The 13171-nt window shown below is 34.4% G+C and overlaps 1 protein-coding gene across 2 annotated transcripts; it reads right to left on the minus strand.

Moving 5' to 3' along the window:
• Positions 1 to 5745: 5745 nt before the first annotated feature.
• On the minus strand, positions 5746 to 12121 carry LOC105803984 (U-box domain-containing protein 4). Of its 2 annotated transcripts, XM_052623803.1 has the most exons (7): positions 11932 to 12121; positions 10329 to 10436; positions 9084 to 9364; positions 8521 to 8637; positions 7400 to 8240; positions 6207 to 7279; positions 5746 to 6111 (listed from the first exon to the last, which is right to left on the minus strand). In XM_052623803.1, exons 3-7 carry the CDS (start codon positions 9357 to 9359, stop codon positions 6052 to 6054), a joined length of 2367 nt encoding a protein of 788 aa, XP_052479763.1. In that variant the 5' UTR covers positions 9360 to 9364; positions 10329 to 10436; positions 11932 to 12121; the 3' UTR covers positions 5746 to 6051. The 2 variants fall into 2 exon arrangements, with proteins under 2 accessions (XP_052479763.1, XP_012491914.1); XM_012636460.2 differs by having other exon boundaries at positions 6207 to 8240.
• Between the last annotated feature and the right edge of the window lie 1050 nt (positions 12122 to 13171).

The raw sequence follows: 13171 nt of genomic DNA on the forward strand, positions 1-13171 counted from the left end.
TACTTAGATTTTCCAAATTAATTTTTCAAGAAAATTTTTTAATCAAATTCTCTAGTTGAACAATTCTCATGACTACCTAATTTAATTCCACATCGAATATATCGACTCAATTAAATTATTCCCAAAGTCATAGAATTCTCTTCTAATTCAAATGCAGTCCGATCGAGCTTTTGTTGAGCTAGCGGAGGGACCAATCCGACATATACAATTACGATCTAGTGATTGAAATTATGTCCAGAAGTATCGTTCCGATAATTCACAATTACTTAATCATAGAGTCAGTGCACAAGAAGTACCATGATTTAAAACTCCTTATTGTATACTCTTTATGAAAGCAATTCATCCAACTGCTTTGTCCAATGACCTCGTCATGCGTGTGTTACCGTCATATGATATCCTTGATTCCTTTGAGTTAAATTTGTTCACTCAATACAATTCTATTTTATCTCATTGTCACCATTGTGTCTTCTTAATGATTAATATGATCACTGTCAACAAATGACTATGATAAATTGCTCATTCGAGAACAAGCAACCCGTGGCCACGTTCCATATTTCTCAATCCACACAATGTACCTAACATACCGACTATGGGCTTGATCATCTTTAGAGCATAAGTCTCTACTTATATCAAATCACATGAGTTGCGTACGCATGGTCAGTGACTAACTCAGGATTTAGGTATATCACACCATAAGAGTCACAAGTGAATTAACTCACAAGCGAATTCAGAATTAATTCATCTTGGGTCTAGTCCAATGTATCATTCTACCAATAAATACATCTATGTCTCTACTCATGGATTCAACTGCTCCGATAGCCATGACTAGCCATCTCCCTAATTAAAGTTGTAGACAACATAATGATCCTTCTCAGTATTTGAATCAAATGCCCACTTTGATTCTTTTACGGGATTACAGACTTATTTAGATTATCTACTAAAGTAAGTTGTCTTTCTCGCAATGTAAACGTTCTTACAATACCACTTATCTTCAGTTTGAACTTTAAACAATCAATGAGCTAATATTTACTTGTCACAATTCCGTTATGCATGCAAAATATAAAAGACATAAATACAAAAGACATAATAGTGAAATGTGAAATTAACTTTATTTATTTATTCATCGTTCAAATAGATAGGAAACAGTTACATGTTTACAACAATATAGGCACATTTCCCAACAGAAGGGACGACGACAAAGAAGAAAATTGGTGGTACAAGGTGGAGATATGGGCAGCACAAAGGAAGAAATGATGGTGTACAATTGTATGGGTGGTGGTGCAAACAAAAAGAGTAGGGAAAAGAAGAAAAAGAGAGAAAGGCAAGGAAAAGAGAAAGAGGCGACCATAGAGAGGAAAAGATTAGAGGAAAGAAAAGTCAAAAGGGAAAAATGGGAGAGATGTGAACAAAATGTTGAAAAGGGAAAGAAACAAAAGAAAAGGAAAGAGAAGGGAAGGGAAAGGTGAGGACAAGATGAGCAAGTGATGGGTCAACACCAACATTATCTCCACCATCATAGGTGGCAATCAAGGGTTAACCACAAGGTTTGTCGAAATTTAAAAAAAATGTACGAGAGGACTCAAACTCAGGTCACAAGAGCAATTCTACTACTACTTAACTATCAGGCCAGATACTTGTTCTTGTCTAAGCTCTCAAAGCAAACAAATATAAATTGGGGTGTGACAAAATCATTTAACCATTTCTAATAAAAACTAATTCAACATGAGCTCAACCTATTACGAATCTATTTATTTCAATACATTCAATAAAATGTCAAATAAACCTATTTCAAAACACATTAAGGCATGCCATACAACCTTAATACATACTTTTCCTTACCTTAAATGCATTAATGACTTATAGGCCTTTAATATGAACAACAACAATCAAGTCTCAAATACATATTCTTACATACTTTCAAATATGTCAATTTCAATCATTCCTTAACTTAGTTATCTTATCTACCTTACTTTATATCATTCCACATGCCAAACATACAAACATATATTATCACTTAATTTAGCATAAAACATAGCCAATACCATGTATTTACCAAATAAAAAAGGCATCACATTATACAAAATGGATTATGTCATACTTGCCTAGTAGTAAACTCTTATAAGTACTAAGGCACACACCATGACCCTTATATGCGTGCCACAACACTAGACTCAAAATGATTGCATAACTACCAATTTGGTGATAGTGTGAGCTCCAAGGCGGTCCGGCTTGAAGAGTTCCACAAGGTGATAATCTACAAGGGAAAGAAAACAACAAGGGTAAGCATATATGTACTATACATAGCTTACCTTATTTTTTACCTAAACATTTTAAGCTACCTTAACTTGGCATAACTTTGGCTAGATATGACAATTGAAACACCAACAAAGTAAGCATTGATTTATAATCAAGATCATTTAATACTACAAGTACATAACATGTCAATTCATGTCACTTTCATGTAACTTATCTCAAAAGCATATTCGATCAACAATCATAAGATATTAACGAGTATACATAGTTCAAATCAATCATCGGTGCTATTATCGATCATAAAAATTTTGTCATTTTCAATTTAATCCATTCAATGACTTTTCAATTTGAATATCAAGTTCATTTCATCACATTTCAAATTCTCAATTTCATTTAAACTGTTTCGCCTGATAAACCCTAGTAAACAGGCTCAGATACACAAGTAACTATATCACACCAGTTGATCATCCGAGATAAGTACATTTCTATATATATGGTTACCCGTCTGGGCTAAACCACTATCATGACACATTAGGTTACTTATTCGAGCTAAACTTGTGTCACATAATACTCGAGAATCCGCAACGAATGTTGGATCTCGTTAACATTTTTAATAAATCACATACAAGCGTGCACAAAATCCTATTGGTATACCAATCGTATCCTAACTCTTTACTAATTTCACACAGGCATCTTTTACACATATAAACGTCACATTTCAATTCAATTCAATTCTAGCCTTTCATACCAATTCGCAACTAACAAATCCATAAGCAAACATACATATATAAAACCAAACACATAACAACCTAAAATAATAAATTCCATATGAACTTACCTATTCAAAACAGTAAACAAGTTTATTCTTTAAGGACTAATAAACAATTTTAGTTTTTTTCTCAATTACCTCCTCTTTGATCAAATTCTTGATCTATAAAATTATTTTATACAACCCATCAATACTAAATATTTTCATATTATGTCATGACAAGAATGAACCTACATAAACTCATTTTTGATATCCCTAAAATTTTATATTTTATTCAATTTAATCCTTGAACTCAAATAGCCATAACTTTTAATTTTGAGCCTCGATTTAAAATCCGATTTCACATATATTCATTAGAGACCCTCTACTTCCTGTCCCTACAAAAATTTCATAACATTTTTTCATTTTATTTAATTTGGCCCCTAATGTACAAAACTAACAATTAAACTTTACAATCTAATCTTTTTCATAAACTAAGCTTAAAATTTATCAATTTCAAGCCTAATTCTTCAAGAAATTAACAATGGAAACTTTTAAAACTTTAACAATTTTATAAATTGGTGCATAAGCTAGCTAAATCAAGTTCTCATGACCTCCAATCTATAAAAATTACATGAAAATGACTTGAAATCACTTACTTATTAGTGGTAGGTTGTAAAAAGCTTCAAAAGGTTTTTCTTCTTTCAAATTCAGCAATGGAGAAGAGTAATGAAAAGATGACATTTTTTACACTATTTTAACCTATATAGTAAGATTAAGGATTAATTAATTAAACTAATCATGCTTTGTTTAACTTAATAATTCATTAAACATACATCATGGATTCTTTCATCACCATCCACTAATTTCCTATGGAAAATGGTTTAATTACCATTTTAGACCTTTGGTTATTTGCCATTTAAGTTCTCAAGCCTTTGGTCTATTAAAAACCTATAACAATTGGACTTTTACAATTTAGTCCCTATACCTAAATTAACTATTTAATTGACAAATTGATGGACCAAACATCAATATATTTTTATATTAACCCCGTAGATATTCATATTTAATATTTACAGACTCGATTTATAAAAATGAAATTTCGAAACCGCCTTTTTTGATACCGCTAAAAATCAGGCTGTTATAATAAGGGACTAAGTCATGTTAATTTCAAAGACCTACAACATTTAGTGAAGTATTATACAGTAAGGAGATTACCAAAGTTAAAGGGAGGCATTCCCAAAGTGTGGAGAATGCATGAAGGGCAAGCAACAATGTGAGGCACATCCCTAGTTGCAGACTAAGACTTTGAGTGGTAAAAGATACGTCTTAGTGTGTGTGCACAATTATTCAAGGTACACTTAAGTAAGATCTCTAAGGGAAAATTTTGAAACGTTCAAGACCTTTAGAAAGTTATGCAAGAAGTTGATGAATGAGGAAAAGCTAGCTTATTGGGAAAACCATTAGGATCAAGAGCGATCAAGGAAATGATTTGAGAATAAAGAATTTTTGTGATTTCTGTGACGACAAAAGGATCCAACATGACTTTTTAGCACCGAGAACTCCTCTCTAGAACAGTGTGGTTGAGAGAAAAAATCAAACCATTCAAGATATGGCCAGAATGATACTAAATTCCAAGAGTCTCATAAGTTTTGGGTTGAAGTTGTTAACATAGTTCATGTGATTAACAATGTACTTTGAGGCCTAAAACAAGGATGGCTCCATATGAGATGTGGAGAGGAAGAAAGCCTATCGTGACTTATTTTTATGTTTTGGGGAGCACTTATTACCTTTTCAAAGATCATGCTTATCAGGGAAATTTTGATACTTTGAAGCCTAAAACAAGGATGGCACCATATGAGATGCGGAGTGGAAGAAAGCTTATAATGACTTATTTTTATGTTTTGCGGAGCACTTATTACCTTTTCAAAGATCATGCTTATCAGGGAAATTTTGATGTACAAAGTGATGAAGCATCTTCCTCGGATATTCCAACAATAGCAAGGCATTTTGGGTGTTCAATAAGCACATAAACTGTTATGGGGACGTTAACGTGTTTGTTAAAGATGAGCAGACCAATGATTTCATTATAGATGCAGATGATGAATTAGTTGTGCTAGTTATTAAGCAAGTTGCAACTGAGCCACTGTTTACCCTTACGTCTGAAGCACCAGTAGTTGACAAGTCCGTTGAAATAAATGATGATGAAGAACATCAAGCGAATGATATTTCTCAACCTTGACCATCATGAAAGAATCATTCATTAAATGACGTTATTGGTGATTTGAATGGAAAAGTTAGAACAAAAGGAAAGACTAAACCAAACTATCGAGATATGATTAGATTGATGTGTTATACAAGGTCGAGGAAAGACCAAATGGAACCCAATCGGTTCATTATATCTCCAAATTGCAATTTTAGTAGTAAAACAGATAACCCACAAATAAAAAATAAAAACCATCAAAATCACTGTATGGACATTGTGAAACTGATGATCAGAACTTGAAGAAAAATAATGGATTAAAATCAACTGCAAAATCACTTGAAACAAAATGCTCATGGACTTGGTTAGATGGTTTTCCAATGAAAGCAAAAAAGTAAAAAAAGAGGTTATATTGGGTTCTCAAAGTTATGGGAAATACACCAATAAAATGCCTACTTTTGGTGGCCCTGCAGAGAAGCATAGCTTACAAATCAGTCTCAATATTAGTAGTATCAAAAAAAGAAGTTGAAAAAGAATCATGGAACATCAACCAGGACAGAGACTATTAATTGGTTATCATTCAGACAAAGCTCGCTGAAACAGACCAGACAGACTCGCTTGTATGAAATGATATTTCTTCCCCACATTTACAAATTTCACATTTAAAACACAAAGTAATTGACAAGAGGACTCAATCAAATCCTCCATAAAATATTTTTTTTTTCTCTACAATAGACCCAGTAAATCAAAGCAGCAAAACCTTCACATGCATTATTTGCAACATCAAATGTATACATATTGTATAGACCCAAAACCTTGGATGGCAATGAAGCTTGTTTTCCTACTCTCAGCCTCTTCCAGAATTACCATGTCGTTGGTTTCTGAAGACACTCAGAAGTGTCTGTGCCTGCAATCAATAGAAGCTTATGACAATTTTCTGTGAACGTAGAAGAAAGGCAGTGATATTTAAGAAGAAAAAAGAAAAAAGCAGAAGCATTATACCTTCTCTCTAGCCCTGGGTGTACCAGACTGGGACAAGGCAACTAGCGGTGGGACAGCACCTTCTTGGAGAACCAGACTGCAAAACCTATTACTGTTTGTGCAGAGCTGTAAAAGAGCAGCCGCAGCATTTTCCTTTCCCCTTGCTGAACCCAATTCAACGACCTCAACCAGCACAGGAATCCCTTGCTCCTGCCCAATTGAAGTCCTCCCTTCAGGAATCGTAGCAAGATTTGCTAAAACAGCAACAGCCTTATCAACCATTCCAGCAGCTGGGTCCATCAACTCCACAAGGTGTCTAACAGCACCAGCTTGCACAATTCGGGCCTTATTTTCGTGAAATATTGACAGATTAAACAAGGCTGTACTAGCATCTTTCTTTCCCCTAGGAGTACCATTCCCCAGTAAATTAACAAGAGGCCCGATTGCCCCAGACCTTCCAATCTTGACTTTGTTATCCTCGATGACTGAAAGGCTGAAAAGAGTAGCAGCTGAGTTTTCTTTAGCTTCAGGAGTTCCTGTCTCGAGGACATGAATCAGAGGCTCTATTGCATTTGCATTAGCAATGGCTGTTTTGTTGTTATCGTTAATTGATAAGTTAAGAAGTGCTGTAACAGCATTTTCCTGAGTCTTTGCATCTGGTGAACGAAGCAAATTAACTAACATGCTAATGGCCCCACAGTTTGCTATTATAATCCGATTATCCATATTGTGCTTGGCAAGCAACCTGAGTTGAGCAGTGGCCTCTCGTTGAGTATCGACTGAAGTGCTCTTCAAGTCCTCTACCAACTTCTTAACTTGGGTTTCAGTGCCAGAAAGGTCAGCCTTGTTCTCAATACCAGGAGAAGAAATGATCCTTGGAATGAATCTCTCTGATTGTCGGCGCCAGATTCTTTGGCTTCGAGATCTTGGATCCATAAATCGAGGAGAGAACTCAGCTTCTCTCTGTGGGATGGCTGAGCTAGCCACAGGCTGCGAGTCAGATTTCACCTCTCCATTAACACCACTATTGGCCCTGAGATGAGTTGACGCCTCCAAACTCTCATTGGCATCTCCACTTGGTCCTTGGGGAAAATCTGAATTAGAAAGTATACTAGATGCTGAGTCAGATCTTGCATGATTTAGAGATGACTGTCCATTGTTATGAAATTCATTAATAGAAGGTGACAAAGGGGGTTGGCCAACTAATTCGCTACCTCTCTGTTCCAAGTTGGATCCCTCTTCAGCACTACTTAGTGATATTCTTGCAACATCCAGATACTCTCCATTTCCATCAATAGCTGGCAAAGAACCCTTTGAGGTAGATCGAGGATGTAGCGGGGAGGTTCCCTCCCGATTAAGTCCACTGGATGTGACTAGGTTTTTATCAGTTTGACTTGTAGACTGTGACTCCGGTGAAATTGGTTGGCTGCTTCTAGAACGTGGAACACTACTTGAGTCCCTTGACAAGCCAGACTCTGCGTGCAAAAGAAGGGGGCTCATGGACTTCATGGGATCAGGCAACTTCACATTGTTTGACTCGCACCAGTTTGCAATTAGTGCCTTCACTGTATAATTAGGTATAAGATTCGTATGAGCCAAAGTCTGCCGTGTCTTGGGGCACACAATGAGCCCAAGACCAATCCATTTCTTGATGAAAGCCCGCTCATAGGTTTGTCCTGATGCCACAATCACTGGATCAGTCATTAGCTCTAGGGAAAGGGGGCAGCAGAAATCAGCAGGTATGGGAACCGGGCTACAAGTCTGCGAATGTTTTATTAGGACAAGCCGTTCATGCATGCGAGTTACAAGACCAATGATTTGATCAACAAACTCAGCTTCAGCAGTTTTTTCAGCTTGTTCAGCATTCTCCTTCAACTTTTCAAGGGCCACAGCCTCTATCAGAATCTCCTGGTTTGACCCCAAGCTTAAGTTCTCTGCAATTTTCGCTAGTATTTCTGAGCTTGGTCCAACACTATCCACTTGATCCCTGATGGCTTCCCTAATGACAGATGATGTCTGTTCATATCCTACATGCTTAATTTTCTGCAAGCAGTGCTGCAATCAATCATACCAACTGTTAGATATCCAGAAATGTGAATTTTTTTTTAGCGTTCTTTAAACTCATAAATCAAATCAAAAGAACAGCTATTTATTTTCTAACATCTCAAAACTGTATAGGTCAGATGCCACCACTCTCCAATAGATGACTTCTCAAGTAAATCCACTTTGGTAATCATTGAGAGAATACGATATTATGCTTTATTAATAACACAATATGAAAATTACAAGCTTCAAATTAAAGTAAAAGCTTCAAAAACTTTTGGTCATATATTACCTCCAGAGATGCTGAACTCAATTCATCAGGCAGATGCAGATGAGAACACTTCAAGAACTGGACTATCTCCAGGCTGGGATTTCGAATCTTCGATATTAATGACTCAACTTGCAGAACCTGTATATTAAGTAGAAGAAGATGGTTATTCAAGTACGATTATAAGAAAATTTCTGTTCTATATTTTGTTTTTCTAAAAAAGCACCCATCTATAGCAATTTTCCACCTGAATATGATTGAACATCTAGGAATCAGGTCTTGCGGCTATAGCTTATTCCAAAAGCTACACATTCACTAAATACTTCTATGAAAAACATTATAAACTAACAAGCAGGAAAAGGTGAGAAGAAAAAGAACACATACATTTGACAAGTTATTGCATAACAATCAAGTGTAAAAGGCAACAACAATCTAAAACAATAACCTCACAAGAAAACTTCTTGTAATTGATCAAACCTTTACCATATCAGTAGTATGGTAAAGTTATGTTAAGCACTTCTTCCTGGCACAAGTGGACTAAAATCGCCAAGAGAACTTGCGAAATGAGGATAGAACTTATAACTTACAAAATAAACTTTACTCAAGAGGGGTTGCCAGCTATCACATTGCTCTCTCAGTTCTTCTATAGAGAGACCCAATCCTTCGAATGCCTTGATAAGCACTTCATCAGAAGTAACTTCTGAATCAATAATTGCATTCAGAATTGGCTTCAACAACTTTAGTATCTCTTCTGCTCTTTGGTAGTACTTCTGAACTGGTTCTGAGTTAATCTTCTCAAAAGACGATAAATTTAAAAATGAGGAAATGTTACTAAGAAGTGCTTTTAACAAAGATATCTCCATCTGATCTGTGTCAATAACAAAAAAAAAAGGTCAGAGAGACCACAAGAAAGAGAAACATAGGGGTAAAACTGATATCATAGGCAAGTTAGCATGAATAGAACAGATAATATCATCAAGTTTAATCAAATCTCTTTTTTATTTGTTAACATTGAGCCTAACCAATTCATCAAGTTTCAAGCCCCACATGAGACATACTGATTTAGAACAAATGAAATCAATACTATTGCATTGAGATAACAAGATTTAGGCAAACATTTCATTAGGTATAAGTTTTCGCAAAACATTTAATGCTTTGAAGTTACCAGCCTGTCAGTAACTTCAAAGTAATAATGCCCTCTTAAAGTTCATGATAACTAGCCAACAGCCCATGTTATTTTAGATTCAACAAGTTTACCCCTCAGTTAAACATTTTTTTTTCCATTTACTTAGATGTCATTCCAGAATTTCAAATAATTACGTCACAGGTGTGTGGCACAACAAAGAAAATACCAGAAAAAGGATCAGTTGTTTTCAAGGTAACAATCACCACTAGATCTGTTAGTATTTAGAAAATGGCATTTCATCAAAGAGCTTAACTGCTCAATGTTTTTGAACCAATCAAAGAAGATGTGACGAGCTAAAATGTCATCATTGAGCAAAACAGAATAAGGATGAAAGGAAGAATAGAGAAACTAAAGAAATAGTCAAAGAACATAGTGCTGAATAAGCCTCCAATACAAATCAGATTAGGTTGATTTAAACATAAATCACAAGGAACAATTGGAGAAAGCTAACAACCTAATTATTTTGGTTCAACAGATTCCCCTCTCAGCATTCAACTAAATCCAAAGTAAATCATCAGTGAACTCAGGCAATCACATATACTGCCTATGATAAATTCATTAACCAAACTGCATAAATTCATTGACCAAGTTTGAAGAAAAAAGTGAACCACGAAGGTCCAGATAAAGGACATTGTAATGTACATACCTGTTCTTGTAAACTCTGACAGCAAAATTCTTTCTCGTCAGTGATCCTTGGAAAACCATATTATTCCGTTAAACTGAAGAAACACCTTCTTAAACTCCATACCAAAACCTAGAAAAAGAACCACACAGATTCTTGAAATCTCAAATCCGCCAACTAGCAATCCTTATAGGGAGCCAAAATTTTAAAGTAAAGAATAAGATTGAAAACAAATAATTATATAAGTACATTGAAACTCTAAACCTTCAAATATAATACTTACCACCCAAAAACCCAATCAAATTACAACAAAGTTTCCTTTTAGAGTTTATTGTGCTGATAATCTTCCAAGTATCCATCAAAATGTTACTAAGGTAAACCTAAAAAGGTAATAGAAAAAAAACCAGCTCTCCACAGTTCATGTTAAACATAACATGATCCCCATTCACCCACCACAGACAAGGGAGTTAGCTGACTAATAGCAAGCCAAATTGTTCCCTGAAGTTCAGAGAAGATGAATGAAAGCCAAGGACTAATTGAAATTCCGTGACTGCTCCTTCAATGGAATTGTCTTTACCTCAGGACTTTGTAAGCTTCTGTAGCCTGTACAGTTACTCTCTACTAAAGCCCTAGTTTCTAGGAAATTCAAGTTAACTATTTGGATGTATTTTCCTATTTTCGGTAATCATTTGCGGTTTAATTAAAATTCAATCCAGAGACATCAATATATTTATGTACCTTATGGATTAGAATGAAGACAACATTGAAACAGAAACAAGAAGACTACAGTATTATTAGGATGCTGAAAATCAAAGGATATAAAGACCTTAACAAGAATTGCAAAATAAACATAAAATGGTCCAACAACCACTCTCAAATTCCAGATGCTAAACAACATATGCTGCTAGATGGAAACTAGCACGGTAATAATGATACCAATAGATTTACCCAAATCATTACTTCAAAAACCTATCTCCAACTGGTTCCTTACGTCATTTACATGGCTTTATATTTTAAAATAACTAGCAAGTTCAAGAGAACAGAATAGTGAAACAACAACTTAATAAAATCATTTTTACACGTTAATGATTCAGGCATACATACATATTGGCCTCCCAATCATAGAAAAAATAATATTAACCTATGGAAGTGCAAGTTTAATCTGTTTCTTTTACACTTTTACAACAGCAAAAACAAATTAATAACTAAAGTTAACTCAAGAACCCCCTCAGACATTAAAATCTCATTTATCCAAAGACCTACATAGCCTTTAAAAATCATACTATCAAACAATATGGTCATACAGAAAGTAAATAGATCAAATGGGTTTTCTTATGGTTTGAAAATAACGAGGCCCAAAGAAGTAATTAGTCAAAACATTCAGAAATTGCAAGGAAATAAGAGAGACCTCAATCAAGATCTTTCAACAGTGTTATGGGTCTCTATGATCTTAACAAGGAACCCAAAAACGAAGCTTTGATTCTCTAACTTGTTAAGCAGGAACCCGGATTCATATATCAAAATTCAAAGATAAATAAATTCGGAAAACATAAAAGAAATTTTCAAAGCTAACAAGAAAAAAAGAAAGGAAGGAAAGGAAAGCAGAAAGAAAAAGAGGAATTGGTACCTAAATGCAGCTTAGAGTTGTGGAATATTGGAATTTCTTTCCTTTTTTTGATTTTTGTAAGAAGCAGAATATATTTTAAAAAGAGCCCAGATTTCGCTATTATGTTGCTGCGCCTTCTGGCCTTTTTTCTTTTTCTTTTTTTCTTTACTTCTAGCAGTTTTTTTTTTTTTTTGGCACTCTTTTTCGTGTTTCAATGGATTAAATATCTGGGGTTTAGTTAAAGTTTCTTTAATTGTTTGCTGTGATTACTTAGATAGAAAGGGTGGGACATTCTCGTCATTTCTGAATTTTCTTACGCATATTTTGACTGGATCTTGGGAACGGTACTACTGACAACCGCCAAAAGAGCCGGTTGCCGGTAGAAGTTCCTCAGTACAGAGATTTTATGGTATTCATAGCGCCGGTTGCCATTTTTTTCCGAATGAGAAAGTGCTTCAAACAAATGTGATTTAAATTTTTAATGCTTAACAATGCTGTTTAAAATAAAATAAAAATACTTTTAAAAAATAAATCTAGTTTAAATATAATATTGTAAAATCAAAATTAAATTTATAAAAGATGAATCCCAAATTTAGATACCGTATTAACGGGTAAATTACATCCAAAGTCATTAAACTATTATTAAGTTTACGTTTTAGTCATTCAACTTCAAAAAGTTATAAAATGATCATTGAACCATCAAAAGTTTTCATTTAATTCACTGAGTTGTGATTTTTTCATTTAATTCATTCAGCTATTAAAACTACTGTTGTAAGGCTTTCTTTATTCGCACCGTGTGCACCAATCGAAAACTCTCATTCCCCTTCTCTTATCTAGTTTAGTTTTTTCATAAAACATCTTTGAATATCACGAATATGCTAACCAACATCCAAACAATTTTCTTCTCTAATCCCTGACACTAACCGTCAAATCGATTTGAATCTAAGGTATGTTCTTCTACTCATCGATAGGAACTAATCCATCATACCGATTGTTGAATAGTCACTTAGAGTTCGTTAATCATATTAAAAAAATAAAATAAAACTTAATAGCCCAATAACTTAAATAAAAACTTTTGAATTGTTCAACTACTATTTTGTAACTTTTTAAAGTTGAATAACCAAACTATAAACATACTAATAATTGAGTGGCCTTAAATGTAATTTACCCTAACTTAAAATGTCAAACCTTAATTGATTATTTCTAATTTAAAAACTAATTATTTTGTATTACTTATGAGTTGAAAAACTACTTTGAAACT

Source organism: Gossypium raimondii, chromosome 11, assembly GCF_025698545.1.
Source record: "Gossypium raimondii isolate GPD5lz chromosome 11, ASM2569854v1, whole genome shotgun sequence".
Lineage (NCBI taxonomy): Eukaryota > Viridiplantae > Streptophyta > Magnoliopsida > Malvales > Malvaceae > Gossypium > Gossypium raimondii.

What these genes read in the sequence shown, in the direction of transcription:
- LOC105803984 (XM_012636460.2), bottom strand. Translation starts at nt 9,359, where the DNA reads ATGGAGATATCTTTGTTAAAAGCACTTCTTAGTAACATTTCCTCATTT. An exon ending in TGAGTTCAGCATCTCTGGAG is followed by an intron (nt 8,241 to 8,520) that starts GTAATATATGAC and finishes GATTGATTGCAG; the next exon opens with CACTGCTTGCAGAAAATTAA. An exon ending in CACCCAGGGCTAGAGAGAAG is followed by an intron (nt 6,112 to 6,206) that starts GTATAATGCTTC and finishes TATTGATTGCAG; the next exon opens with GCACAGACACTTCTGAGTGT.